This window comes from Brachionichthys hirsutus, chromosome 15 (genome assembly GCF_040956055.1).
Source record: "Brachionichthys hirsutus isolate HB-005 chromosome 15, CSIRO-AGI_Bhir_v1, whole genome shotgun sequence".
Lineage (NCBI taxonomy): Eukaryota > Metazoa > Chordata > Actinopteri > Lophiiformes > Brachionichthyidae > Brachionichthys > Brachionichthys hirsutus.
Window position 1 is genome coordinate 12,435,295 of NC_090911.1, and position 14,463 is coordinate 12,449,757.

General features: G+C 42.2%; 2 protein-coding genes across 2 annotated transcripts; both read right to left on the reverse strand.

Moving 5' to 3' along the window:
• Positions 1 to 14: 14 nt before the first annotated feature.
• LOC137904997 (sodium- and chloride-dependent GABA transporter 3-like) lies at positions 15 to 4,155 on the reverse strand. Its single transcript, XM_068749222.1, has 14 exons — positions 3,999 to 4,155; positions 3,748 to 3,882; positions 3,497 to 3,634; positions 2,979 to 3,066; positions 2,574 to 2,706; positions 2,367 to 2,501; positions 2,124 to 2,227; positions 1,930 to 2,054; positions 1,712 to 1,824; positions 1,495 to 1,632; positions 1,305 to 1,407; positions 727 to 827; positions 339 to 506; positions 15 to 119 (listed from the first exon to the last, which is right to left on the reverse strand). Exons 1-14 carry the CDS (start codon positions 4,153 to 4,155, stop codon positions 15 to 17), a joined length of 1,743 nt encoding a protein of 580 aa, XP_068605323.1.
• Positions 4,156 to 8,483: 4,328 nt separating this feature from the next.
• LOC137905004 (sodium- and chloride-dependent GABA transporter 3-like) lies at positions 8,484 to 13,141 on the reverse strand. The gene is made up of 14 exons (XM_068749229.1): positions 12,985 to 13,141; positions 12,756 to 12,890; positions 12,498 to 12,635; positions 11,920 to 12,001; positions 11,526 to 11,658; positions 11,309 to 11,443; positions 10,853 to 10,956; positions 10,596 to 10,720; positions 10,111 to 10,223; positions 9,885 to 10,022; positions 9,682 to 9,784; positions 9,391 to 9,491; positions 9,144 to 9,311; positions 8,484 to 8,591 (listed from the first exon to the last, which is right to left on the reverse strand). The coding sequence occupies exons 1-14, from the start codon at positions 13,130 to 13,132 to the stop codon at positions 8,484 to 8,486; spliced, it is 1,731 nt and encodes a 576-aa protein (XP_068605330.1). The 5' UTR covers positions 13,133 to 13,141.
• Between the last annotated feature and the right edge of the window lie 1,322 nt (positions 13,142 to 14,463).

Below are 14,463 nucleotides of genomic sequence, written 5' to 3' on the forward strand. Positions count from 1 at the left end.
ATGTTGCAGGTTTGCTAAGTTGTCACTGAAGATGTCATCAGATCATCAGTCGTTCTTTCCTCCATTTCTCTCTCCTGCCAGTTTGGATCTTCAGCAGGACGACAAACGACGGACAAACGCTGAAACAAGGTAAAAGTATATAAGTATATAAAAGTATATAACCCTCATAATCATGAGGGTTACGGTTTAAATCGGTTAGGTTTTTAACAAATATTAAATGCATTTAATATTAATGAAATATTCACATGAATAGAATCAAACTTTAGTCTTTGGACTGGCTAATATTGCAAAATCAATAGCTGCATATGAAGTGTATTTATTGAATCATGAATCCTGACCTGCCTGAAGGTTCCTGGTGTCAAACACATCAGTCCAGCTGCCCACAGCGGTACCATGGCAACGGAGGAGATGGTCATGGTCCATCCCAGTCCGTACGCCCAGTCGGGGTAGACGTAGTCACTGATCAGGAGGTGTTGGTAGTCGACCAGGTACAGGATACAGGAACTCTGCAAAGAATATAGAAATAACAGTCATTCTCTGTGTAGATGGTGCTCAAGATAGTTTTGGGAATGTACTAGAAGTCTCAAAGAATAATATTTAGTCCCTTTTTTAATATAAATTGTGAGGATAACATTTTTAAATGATTTCCCGTCATCCTATTGGTCGACTGATCAAACAGTACTGATCTGAAACAATTGGCAACCACAAAGAACATTTGTGACTCACCAGTGACAACAGAGGAATGACAAATTTCCAGCAGAGTTTGAAGAAAACCGGGGGTCTGTGTCCCGTCATGTCCTCAATGATTCCAGAAAGGTTGTCAGCACCTGGTGGGATATGTCCGAATTACAATCGTAAGAAGTTGAATCATGTACGTGATGATAGTTTACCTGTCCCTGACTGGACTTCTGTGCTAGTGGAAACCACAAACTCTTATTGGTTGACCTGGGGTCATGATGGAAACGTTACAACCGGGCTGCTGCTGAGGAAACCGGTGCCGGAGCACCTGCTGACAGTCCCGGGTGTAAACCTCAGTGGACGGATGGAAAGATGGATGATGTGTTTTAATCCACCAGTAAAAATAGAACCAAAAATGGTTCTTGATTTTTCTTAAAATTACTCTGATATTGTTGGAATTTAGCCTCATTTAGCGCATTTTCCAAAACTATTCATAATTTTTAAGATATCGTTGGCAAAAAAAAAACATGACGAGGGTATTTTTCAGGGTGTTTTACGACTTTTATGAAGTAATACCAGTATGATAGTGCAGCACGTTCCATAATACTGTAACTAATCACACCCACCAAATATCCAGCCCAAAGCCAAGCATTCACTCAGAGCCATGACGTTCATGCAGACTCGGGTCGCGCCGTAGAACTCAATGAGTTGGTAGATGTAAATTCCTCCCTGAAGAAGAAACATTTGAGTAAGATTTAACATATTTCTGGGTGCGTTTCACGAAGAACATTTTATGAAAACGAACATTTTATTCACCTCAGTAACCAAGGGAAGATGTAGAAGAAAGATGGAGATGCAGCTGACGAGGACAAAGATCTCGCGCTTCACCGGTGCACGGAGGAACGTCGGAAACACGTCGCTCACTGAGGTGAAGATGCTCTCCACTGCGACAAACTGGGAAGAACATGATCGTTTTATTTGTGTCTACAAAGCTATTTGTTTTATTAGCAGGAAAGGTGAGAGACGTTTTTACATGAGTATCAACAGTCAGTAGAACCAGCATCAGGAAGAAGCAGGCGGTCCAGAACTGTGGTAACGGCATCAGAGCTGTGGCCTGAGGGTAAGCGATGAAGGCCAAGCCCGGACCTGGGGGGGGAGGGGGGGGGGGGGGGGGGGGAACGATTCAACTCTGCATTCAAAGTTGAATGATTTGATAACTTTGAATGTGATTAATATTAGAATATAGTTCACCTGATTCAGTCACAGTATCGACAGTCACACCCTGTTCCCGAGCCATGAACCCAAGAACGGAGAAGACGACAAATCCAGCGACAAAACTGGTTCCAGTGTTCAGCAGGCAGATCCAGAGACAGTCCCTGGAGGACACACAGAGACAGTCGAGACAACTTCTGCAACGCTCTGTCTTTATGTAGATTCACACTTACCTGTAGCAGTTGTTGTTGTAGTCGTTGTAGCTGCCCAGGACACTTAGCATTCCTCCTGCAAGACTGTAGGAGAAATATATTTGGGATCCCGCCTCTATCCAGACCTGTCATATAAAAGAAGACGTATATTACTCTCAAGTTTGACATCACCGTTCACCTCACAGTACAAAACTCTGATCAAGATCTATTCCTCCTCAGCAATGGCAAAGAAATTCCAACATTTCAATCAAGTAAACGACCCACCTGGAGGTCAGCCAGGCGGTTTATGTCCGGGTACAGGTAGTAGTAGATCCCTTCTGAAGCTCCAGGTAGAGTCACGCCTCTGATGAGGAGGATGAGGAGCATCACGTAGGGGAACGTGGCTGTGAAATATGCCGCCTAAAATGTTTAAGAAAGGGACATGTGATAAGTGATTTTATATTTTTTTGCACCACATTGTTCCTGCAGGACCTTTCCAGAGGACTTGACTCCTTTCCAGATGCTGAAGTAGCAGAACACCCAGCAGGCCAGGAGACACAAGGCCAGCTCCCACCGGACGCCGCCCAGCTCCTCGATGCCTCCGGACATGCCCAGCATCCTCCGCCTGAGGAGAGGCAGGTTCAACAGGTGGGACTGAAATGAGGCATGACCTCGAAGTGGAAATACTTTTACTACAAGTAAAAGTAGCCGAATTATTTGTTCTCTCCTTTAGTGCCATCAGCAGCCTTTATAGTGCTAACGGAGTAAACATCAACTTTTAGAAATCTTCAACCTACTCAGAACCAGAACAACTGAAATCCAGAAATGTCTCCTGAAGTAACATGAAAACACCGAAGTCCGTCACGGTTGATGAGAAGAAACAGAAGTTGGACTCACTCCCAGAACTCGGCGGCTGCAGAAGTCCCTTTGGTCTGATTTGAAGTCACGTTAGATGAATTAAACATCTGGAGATCAAGGCAGTCGGCTGGTTTGAGGAACAAACGGGCTTGAGGTTAAAGTGTGACGAGCAGGTTAACCTGATCACTAAACATCAGTTGTCTTCGTATGCAGCATGTTAACCCTGTGATGTACTGGTAACGCATCCTAGCCCCTCCAGGTTCCAGCTGGGATAGGCTCCAGTCCCCCCCCACAACAACAACGACCACTGGGTATGTCGCGACTGAGAATAGATGAAGTTGTTAAGTTAAATTTAAATATGAACAAACAACTTAAGAAATCAAACGGATGTTTGTTTGAATTGCTGTAGACAACAATGATGTCACTGACCGAGTCTCCATTGTACGCTGTTTGGAAATAATAGGTGTGATGGTAGTCGAGCATTGGATGATTGAATATGTATGTAAATTTGTGTGTCATCAAACAACAAATGATTCTTATTATCATAAGAGCCTTACCTGTGTTCCAGGTGTTGTTGCAGGTGACCCAGGGGAGCTGGGATCTGAATGAGAACACCAGGTAGAAGAGAGCCCAGGCCTCGATTAAGATGTAGGTGATGTTACAAAATAAAATCATCAGTTCTCCAAGTCCGATTCCTGGTAGATAGAAATTTAAATCATGGGCGAAATGGTTTCTGGAAGAAATTGTGTTTTTGAACTTTATCTACTTTATATTTTGGATATGGCTTTAATTTTCCTGTTATCTGCACCTTTTGCCAGCGGACACAACTTGTCCCAGCAGGTGATGAATCCTTCCTGGGTGTACTGACCCACCGAGATCTCCAGTAGGAACAGAGGAAGCCCAATAAATACGGCAAACAGGCCATATGGAACCAGAAAGGCGCCTAGAGGTGAATGAAAGTCATACAATAATTCCAAGTAGAGAAATAGCCATTCATGTTCCAGTTGAATATATCAAGAAAGGCATCTAAACAAATGAAAACACATTTCTAATATTCACCTCCACCGTTCTTGTAGCAGAGGTAAGGAAATCTCCACACGTTCCCCAAGCCGACGACATTCCCTGCAACGACCAGAAGATATTCTCTTTTACTGGCCCACTTTCCTCGGCCTTCATCTCTTCTTGGCTTTTGTTTTTGGAGTCTTTGTCTGTCCATCTCAGCTTGAAGTGCAACGTATTGTAAACCGGTCTTTGCTTCTCTTTCTGTCTTACATTAATGGGACACGTTTCATCTTACATAGAAACAGAGCTCCGTGGCTCAAATCCCCTCCCTCTATGTTGGCAGCAAATCATTTTACAAATTAGCCACAAACACTGACGAAGTTTAAAGGCGTGGTTCAATCCTGTAAAGCCTGAAAACTTCATTTTAACTCATTGAGTGCCAGCCATTTTCAACTCAACTATGCCCAAGTTTTTGCGAATTTTTCCCGATTTTCCAAGCCCTACAGATTATCCTTTACTATGACTATGCAAACACCAAACCAAGTAAATTAAAGATTAAAGTCTCTTCTTCCTACCATTTTTTGTTCCGGAGTTATTGGCCATTGTGAATATCTTTCCTTTCCTCGCTATTGCTAAAGAACCAGAGAAGGTAGGTAGTCGAATTTCATTGATGAAAGTTTATCATTAATTATTGGACACACCGTAGAACCTGCTCTCTCCACAAAGGCGAATTCTTTCGTCCATTCGTGCTGAAATGTACGGTGCTCTTCATCATTGTCTTTCTTTTGATGCAGTCATGGGGAGCCGTAGGTGGACCCCTACCTTAGACCCTTGATCTGCCTCTCCGTTCTGCCCTCACTGCAGCAGCAGACGTGATTGATAGCTTTGTGGATGACTCGACAGGTGTAATGAGGATCTTCCCAAAATAGACAAATTATAGTGCAATGCAAATGTTACGGGCCCCAAACAGCGGGGCTGCCGTAGCAGTAATATGCAGTCTGTAGGTGTACCACACAAACAAAGACTCACCAACGTGGACTGTAATTACTAGTAATTAGTTATTACAGTTCTTCCAAAAATCAACATGAATGGAGTTTGACATTAACAGTCCCACAGGACAGGCCTAGAATAATTAGCATCACCATGGTTACAAATTTCCACAAACACAGGAAGCTGTCCTTCAGGCTTCTTGGTAACTGACTATTAACTCATTGAGTGCCAGCCATTTTCAACTAAACTATATGCTGAGTGCACAAGTGTTCGGGCATCTTCCAAGCACTACAGAATATTCTTTACTATGAATATGCAAACACTAAACCAAGTAACTTAAAGATTCAAGTATCTACTTTCATCCGGAAAATAAAGTGTGTTCCTACCATTTTTTGTTCCGTAGTTATTGGTCATTGCAGAGAGGCAGACTTCAATGTCAGGTTTGGCAGTGAATGTTCCAGTTCCGAGGCATTCCCAGTTTCGAGGCATTCCCAGTTCCGAGGCATTCCCAGTTCCAAGGCATTCCCTCGCCAGGCTAGATCTTCAGCAGGACGACGACGGACAGACCAACGCTGGAACAAACAAGATAAGAATATCTTTTAACTCCTGGATAATCAATGAGGCATTTAATCTGGTGTCTGGAAGAGCAAGTTATGTTTGCAGAAACATTAACTCTTCCTATTCATTTGAATGGTGTCTGTCATAAAAGCCACATTAGCGCCTTGTGGCTAACCTTGTGAAGAAAGAAGGGAGCAGCAGAATTGACAAAGCTAACGAGTGGTTTCGAAGAATTACCGGTACTTACTAGTACAAAGTACACTGTTTGTTTTCTCATATATGCATGACACACAGTATATACAAACTATACACGTACATAAAAATAAAACAGACAAAGGGAGTAGTATACATTTAAATGATTCTATAGGAGGTGAAAAGTGAAAGTGATGGCAAGGTCAAACAAAGTCGGACCTTAAATTCTGACTGCCACTGGTGTGCCGGTCGAAAGAGAGTTGATTGTTAAATGTTACCCCGAGGTATTTATCTGCAACTGCTACAGACTTGATAATGGCGCTGCCTTGAACACATCTCAGTAGTAAGGGTTAGTCAAAGTCATAGCGCCACCAAGTGGAAATAGGAATTAATGCGCTTCTTCAGTATGACCCCCAATTTGATCAGTAAAGTCATTCGGCTTTTTTACGAAGGTGTGTCGTGAAAAGGATTTTCCGTGTTATGATGGCTTAGCTGATGTTCCATCAAACAGGAAGTGCGGCCGATCATGGCGGCGCCTTCACCCAATGCCCTCTCCGCATGCTCTGGGGCCCCTATGCATGTGTGTGTGTGTGGTTGTTTCAAGGGGCCCTTGTACTCGGGTGTAAATGGAATTTCGTTGTGTGTTTGCAGTGTAACAAGTGTTAAACATATAAAAGCTCATCTTAATCTTAATTTAATTGCAGCAGGAACAAGCTGCGTTCAATTGTCATCTATTGATGATGGAGGACCAAAACTGCCACAATTAAATATAAATATAAATGAAAAAAAAAAAGCTTGTGTTGTTCCTCCATAGTCAGCAGATGGCAATGTGTGTTCATCAGATTTTCCCAGTCGTACTTTAAATGTGAATATTCTTTGATCTTTTTCTGATGCGATCCTGAATAAAGTATTCGTGTTTGAGTTTACATGATGTATTAATCGTCATATTTCCATCCAGAGCTCCGGGGGGACAGCGGGTTTAGGAGCGTTCATTTCCGGCTGTGGCTTCAAAGAGAGTTTGTGGGTTTGGTTTTGAGTTCTGGTAACTGATATTTATATTAGAAGATGTTTGACATCACATTAAATGAGGTCTTTGAGTATACTGTCTGTACCTGACTCAGTCACAGTATCGACACGAACACCCTGTTCCTGAGCCGTGAGCCCAAGAACAGGGAAGACGACAAATACAACCTGGCAAAACTGGTTACACTTTTCAGCAGACAATTTCAGAAGGAGTCCCTGAAGGTCATCCATCCATCCATCCATCCATCCATCTTCCGCCGCTTATCCGGGGCCGGGCTGCGGAGGCAACAGTCTGAGCAGGGATTTCCAGATTTCCCTCGCCTCAGACACTTCCTCCAGCTCTACAAGGGGAATCCCAAGGCGTTCCCAGGCCAGCCGAGAGACATCGTCTCTCCAGAGTGCCTCAGTGGCCTTTGCCCCGGATAAGCGATGGATGGATGATGATGTCATCAGGTGTGATGAACTCCTAAGTAAGGGTTGCCTGGTTTCAAATGATCTGTTATCACATTTTTAAGATGTGCTATAGTCAAAAGCCATTAAAAAAAGTTGTTTTAATTACGATATTCAACTTTTAATTTGATGTAATCTTTGAATATACTTGACCTGACTCAGCCACAGCATCAACGGTCCTGTCAAATATGCCAACCGGGTTTTATCTGCGGACGTATTTTGTGATCGTTAAAGAAGTGCTGTTTTAATATCTATTTAAAATAAGGTAAAGGCTGACTACAAAGTTTCGAATTTGCAAACCAAATACTAAAGTAAAAGTCAAGAAGGAAGGTCAAATTGAAGATCAAAGCTGCGGGGAGAATGCACAGCAAAGATCCTCAATAGACGACAGTACCTTATTTGACCAAGGTTCATTAAGCTTGGGTGAAAATGTGGGTTTTGACAAATAGGAGCCCAAAGAGACAGATTTGTGAGGCTCAGCTCGCCCTAGATTTGCTGAGGTTTTCATGCTTATAGTGTTCCAGGCTGACTATGTTGTCCCTCTGGACCTACAGATGTGTCCTTGGTCTTAGGATAGCTTGCCTACGGTGCTCCGGCTGCCTCTTGGAGTGTGGCCCCTAGGCTTTGTGACTGGCCCTTGGAACTCCTTCGGTTCTGGGCTGGCTGGGTGGCAATCATCATGATACTGATGCGTACTCAATATTCACCATGCTTAAGGTATTTCTTGTGTTTTGCATAATGATGATGAATATATTTATTAGATAGAATGTTAGAGCAGTACAAGTACAGTCAAATAATAGTATGTATTACAGTACACCCCTTTTCTCAATATACAAAATACAGAGACCAATGACAAAGCAGTTTCTTTTCCAGAGTCAAATACATGCAACAAAATGGCTAGAATGATGACACGCACTATATATGTGTGTGGGAAAGATGAACAGAAAACTAGAACAAATGAGATAAGCAGATTAATTTTAAAAATAATAAATCAGCAATATATATATATAGTTGGTCCTCACTTAATGATGGAGTTACTTTCCGAAGATCTTGTCGCAAACGATTTTGTGACCGACAACTTGGTTTTCGCAGCCAAAAAAAAGTTTATATTTGCAGACGTATATTCCTTTTATGCTGTCCATATATATGTACTCACTCAACAACTCCGCAGCCAGTGTATTCCGCTTGTCGTAACAGCATCACTAAACACGTACTTTTACATTTTGGAATGCCCGTCGTAACTCCAATGCGTCGTTAAGTGTAAACCAGCAAACCTGTTTGTGTATGTATACGTATAATGTATTTATTTATTTGACTTTGCAGGTCACACTAAGTTGTCACTGCGGGCATCATTAGTTCATTCATTGCTCCCTCCTCTTCCGTTTTGTTCCTCCGCCAGTCTGGATCTTCAGCAGGACGACAAAGAACAGACAAACGCTGAAACGAGATAAGTGCATTTAAATGCTACCATTGTCGTTGGCTCAGTGGAACAAAGAACAGAGTTTGGTTAAAAAGTACTCAACATTTCTGTCATAATATCTATAGTTGCAATACAGCTACTGACTTTCCATGTGGTGGCTAACGATCCAAACAAGCCCCTTTCTCACACCTACGTGAGAGTTATTGGACTTTCTTGATTTGTGGCCAGTTCTTTCGCATAATCCAATCGGCCCAGTTTAAGCATGCTTTCCAGCAAAAACAGAGGATTTCCTTTGCATTTTAAAAACCTTCTACATTCACTCAGTGCCATTTCTTAAAATACCCCATGTTTACATATCTACAAGCCAATAAAATAAGATTGGCAGGATGCTTGGCCCCTGAGTTTTTAGCATAGATCCACACAGGTGACACTTTGGGTCATCTTTTAGAGTCTTTGGATCAGTTAATATATCAGTACTACCAACATGAGGTCTATTGGAGTGTGTTGATTGATTTGCAGAAACATAATCTCAAAAAATGAGAATAGTCTTCTACGGCATGAATGTTGACCTGTCTGAAGGTTCCTGGTGTCAAACACATCTGTCCAGCCGCCCACAGCGGCACAATGAGGACAGAGGACAGGGTCATGGTCCATCCCAGTCCATACGCCCAGTCGGGGTAAATGTAGTCATTGATCTTGAAGTGTTTGTAATTAACAAGGTACAGGATGAAGGAACTCTGTGAAGAGGTTTTTATATCATTATAGTAAAATGTAAAAGTAAAAGTTATATACGTAGCCATGAAGGTCATTACTCACAAGTGACAGCAGCGGGATGATGAACTTCCAGCACACTTTGAAGAACACAGAAGGTCTGTGTCCCGTCATGTCCTCAATGATGTCAGAAATACGGTCAGCACCTGATGACGAAGTCCAAAGACGTCAAGATCTCCAAAGGTAGGAGAATTAAAATTATGAGTATTCTCTGAGAATACATTTCCATGAAACTAGATCTGTCTGACCATTTCTAATATGCTGTACTGTATACATTTGAATGATTTAAAGTCAATCCAGTACTTTTAGTATAATCATACAATTACTTTCACTGACCAAAGATCCATCCCAAAGCCAGGCATTCACAAATAGCCATGAAATTCATGCAGGCTCTGGTGGAGCCGTAGAAGTCGATGAGACTGAATACGTAAATTCCCCCCTAAAGCAGATTTGAATGAACACAATAAGTAGATTCTATCTATTTTAACATTTCTCATTGTGTTTTAGAGTGACAATTTTACAACAATATTTATATTTACCTCAGTGACCAGAGTTAGTTGCACTATGAAGAAGAGTATACAACCGACGAGGACAAAGATCTCGTGCCTCACTCGTGCACGGAATGACTTTGGGAACAAATCCTTCATTGTGGTGAAAATGCTCTCCACTCCCACAAACTGAGACACAAATAAAATGAACGATTTTGTTTGTTTTCGAGGTATCTATTTTTTATCAGGAGGAAATGAAAGTGAAAATAGTTCTTACATGTGAGTCAACAGCCAGTAGAACCAGCATGAGGAAGAAGCAGACGGTCCAGAACTGTGGTAGCGGCATCAGAGCTGCAGCCTGAGGGTAAGCGATGAAGGCCAAGCCCGGACCTGGGGGGGGGGGGACGAGGGGGACGAGACGAGGAGATCCCCATGCTTTTCAAGGGAACAACTACACAACACATTCATTCATTGTCTCGACTGCTTGTCCTGTATGGGGCTGTCTCAAGCTGAAGCCTATCCCAGCTGGCATTGGGCAGGAGGCGGGTTACACCCTGGATTGACCACATGGAAGTCAACCAATCATACTCACCATGACATTCATGGCTATGACCGATGAAACTTTATTGCTTGTTATGGGAGGAGGGCGAAGAACCCAGAGGGAACGTGCAAACTACTATTACATAATTCATTTAAAGTTAAATGTATTCAACTTTGGATAATTCAACATTGCTTTTGATGAAATCTTTGAATATACTTTACCTGAATCGGTCACAGTATCAACAGTCACACCCTGTTCCCGAGCCATGAATCCAAGAACAGAGAAGACCGCAAATCCAGCGACAAGACTGGTTCCAGTGTTCAGCAGGCAGATCCAGAGACAGTCCCTGGAGGACACACAGAGACGAGAGTGGCTTGGTCTATAGACAATGTTAAGGATACTCTTCATCAGTCTAATGCAAGAGCGACTTCTCCTACAACCAATATCAAACGCCTTGTACTGCGTGTTGCATACTTACTTGTAGCAGTTGTTGTTGTACTTATTATAACTGCCCAGGACATTTAGTACCCCTGCAGTGAGAGCGTATGAGAAAAGTATTTGGGACCCTGCTTCTGTCCAGACCTGTAACAAGATTCAAGATTCAATATTCAAGATACTTTATTATCATTATGCGAACATATTAAAATCGTGTGAAGGCCCACGGCTTCAGGCACTCATCGGAACATAACGAAAAACAAAAAATAAAAAATCTCTTCTAAAGCAACAATATATATACACAGAGAGAATGAGAATCGGCAACAATAGTGCAAATCAGCAACAGCAGCACAGTCTGCCTCTGATGATCTGATGATGATGTACTCAAGTACGAGTTCTGTCCAAAATCACGGCCACACAACACCCAATTAAATGAAATGAATGCCAGCTTTGCATGTTTGACATACATTACATTGTAAACGTTAATTAAACGACCCACCTGGAGGTCAGCCAGGCGGTTTATGTCTGGGTACAGGTAGTAGTAGATCCCTTCTGAAGCTCCAGGCAGAGTCAAACCTTTAATGAGTAGAATCAGGAGCATCACGTAGGGGAACGTGGCTGTGAAATATGCTACCTAAAATAAAAGGAAATTGGTCAAGAAAGGTTGTCAGTATAAGTGATTGATAATTATTTGCACCACATTGTTCCTGCAGGACCTTTCCAGAGGACTTGACTCCTTTCCAGATGCTGAAGTAGCAGAAAACCCAGCAGGCCAGGAGACACAAGGCCAGCTCCCACCGGACGCCGCCCAGCTCCTCGATGCCTCCGGACATGCCCAGCATCCTCCGCCTGAGGAGAGGCAGGTTTAACAGGTGGGACTGAAAAGTGACATGAATTGTGTTTGGAAAGACTTTGAAACACAAAACTGTTTGGCAGGGATTTTTTTATTTACATTTTAATTATTTTTGTTTTCTTTAACAAAAGTCTTCAAACTCTCTTCATCAGATTTCCATCAGTGTAGCACATCGATTTCTAGAAAGTTTAACTCAGAACCAGAACAAGTGAACAGAACAGTCTTCTGAATTAAAAGTGAACGGAAGTTAGACTCACTCCCAGAACTCGACTGCTGCAGAAGTCCCTTTGGTCTGATTTGCAGTCGCATTCGATGAATTGAACTTCGTGAGACAGGTAGCTGGTTTGAGGAACAAACAGATTTAATTGAGGACGGCTGCACTGAAAACTCTAAACGGATGGGGTGATGGGACGGTGTTGGTGCGTATGCTGATGACATGCTGGAATAAATCAACAATGGGCTAATGCAGTTCTTTTATTAACATTTACAGTTAAGATAAAATTACGTAACAGGCAAATATGAATGGCACATAGTCGACATGCACTATGTGCTTAGTAATTATTCCTGAACGGCAGGTAGAAATTACACAGCACATCCTCCTTCTGACGCGGAGGCGTGGCTCATAGCTCTTTGGCATTGCCATCGCTGCCCGGGCTTTGGTTTTCGTTCTTACTGCTTATACTTCTCTTTAACCCCTTGCTTTTCTCTTCTGGCCCATCTGCCTACATATCCTTGTGTAGTCTGCCCTCACGAGAAATACATTATTGCTAATCGTGCAGATAGCTAAGCAGGTTTTCATCGATACCAACTAAAAACAGTCACTTCAAAGTCTTACCTGTGTTCCAGGTGTTGTTACAGGTGACCCAGGGGAGCTGGGATCTGAATGAGAACACCAGGTAGAAGATAGTCCAAGCTTCAACTATGACATAGGTGATTGTAGTGAGTGAAATTACCAGTTGTCCAAATCCGATTCCTTTAAGAAAGAAACAAGTTTATGTGGTTTTCAGAATGTTCTGTTTTTTAATTCATTTATAAGTATCAAACATGTTTCTCCTGTTTTCTGCACATTTTATTTTAATGCAAATCTGCTCACCTTTTGCCAGCGGACACAACTTGTTCCAGCAGGTGATAAATCCTTCCTGGGTGTACTGGCCCACTGAGATCTCCAGTAGGAACAGAGGAAGCCCAGTAAATATAACTAGCACGCCATATGGAACCAGAAAGGCACCTAGTGGTGAATAAAAGTCATATAAGCCCATGAAAATAACAAAGAAAATATTATTTCAGTGCATTGTACCAAAAACGACTTTTCAAATATTTACCTCCACCATTCTTGTAGCAGAGGTAAGGAAATCTCCACACGTTCCCAATGCCGATCACATTTCCAGCCACAACCAGAAGATATTCTCTTTTACTGGTCCACTGTCCTCGGCCTTCATCACTCTGAATCTCATTTTCTGTACTTTTCATCTCAGCTTCAAGGATGCTAACTGTCGTTTCGTTTATGTTACACTGCTCTGTGCGTCTCTTTCTGTATTCACTAACGGGACACTAGTCCGCCCTCAGCCTCATCATCTCGATGACAAAACCTGTTCCACGATTGAGTTCCCTCCCTTTCTGTCAATGGCCAGGGGTTGATTGAAATATTATCAATCATGCAAAAGCTTCAAAGCAACCATTTGTGCTCTGTGTGCATTTTGCTGATGCTTGAGAAAATTTGTAATGTCATGAAACTGAACTGAGTGGCAGGGGTAGAACGATATATTCAGTCTCAGGGATGCTCTAGAGATGGTTGAGCTCTACAGATTCCTCATGAAGGGATGTTTCTGAATATGTCAATGGCATCTAGATTGTTATCAAAAACTATTTTCAATCTTGATGGAGGCGTGAACTTTCAATGCATCCTTGTTTCTATTACTTTTTTTTATTTTAAGAGGCTGGACTTGATGAGTTTTTATTTTTTTTGTTGGAAAATAAAACTGTACAAAAATCATCTGTGCATTTATAAGTATGAAGGGAGGCTTTGGTCATTTTACACTGAAGTGGATCCTTCTGGGCTGAATACCTACCTCACCTGGTTTGTAGGAAGTCCAGGGAAATGTGTTTTCAGTGACGTTTTCATTACAATATTCTCTGTGCACTTTAATCATCATAGTTAATAATTCGTACATTCAAATTAACTTAGCCTCATATGAATAATTGCATAATTATTATATATAATTATCATTGTAGTTTGCAGTTGGATGTAGGCCATAGGAACCAGGTGTTGTCACAGGTGGCCCGGGGGAGCTGGGATCTGAACAAGAACACCAGGTATAAATGTATTTATATATATATATGGAGGCTTGCTGGCTGATGGAAATGCAAAAACCTTGAGAATAGCGCAGCCTCGAACCCAAGACCAAGATGAGTGTTTCACAAATGAGCCACAGGCCACAGCCTCATTTGTAGTGTAGTGAGCTGGGATAGCCTCCAGGGTAAACCCGAGGCCCGTATGTCAGATGAGACGATTGTAATTGTCTTAATGAATAATTACAATACTATCGCGAGGTGTGTTTGATTATATGTAGACCAAACAGTCTGCTGCCACCTAGTGGGTCCTGCTAGCAAATGCAAATGCATACCTAGATGGGTGGTATAGTGTGTGTTAGTTGTAAATTATTTTTAATCTGACTTTGCACGAAGTCGCCGCTATATGCAGTCAGGGTAAATGTAGTCATTGATCTTGAGGTGTTATTAGTCAACCAGGTACAGGATGAAGGAACCGCAACCGAGGTGATGTCCAAGCTGGTATGGGTCTG

What these genes read in the sequence shown, in the direction of transcription:
- LOC137905004 (XM_068749229.1), bottom strand. Translation starts at nt 13,132, where the DNA reads ATGAAAAGTACAGAAAATGAGATTCAGAGTGATGAAGGCCGAGGACAG. An exon ending in AACTAACTCTGGTCACTGAG is followed by an intron (nt 9,785 to 9,884) that starts GTAAATATAAAT and finishes AATCTGCTTTAG; the next exon opens with GGGGGAATTTACGTATTCAG. An exon ending in TCATCCCGCTGCTGTCACTT is followed by an intron (nt 9,312 to 9,390) that starts GTGAGTAATGAC and finishes ACCTCTTCACAG; the next exon opens with AGTTCCTTCATCCTGTACCT.
- LOC137904997 (XM_068749222.1), bottom strand. Translation starts at nt 4,155, where the DNA reads ATGGACAGACAAAGACTCCAAAAACAAAAGCCAAGAAGAGATGAAGGC. An exon ending in GAGTCAAGTCCTCTGGAAAG is followed by an intron (nt 2,502 to 2,573) that starts GTCCTGCAGGAA and finishes TAAACATTTTAG; the next exon opens with GCGGCATATTTCACAGCCAC. An exon ending in CACCAGGAACCTTCAGGCAG is followed by an intron (nt 120 to 338) that starts GTCAGGATTCAT and finishes ACCTTGTTTCAG; the next exon opens with CGTTTGTCCGTCGTTTGTCG.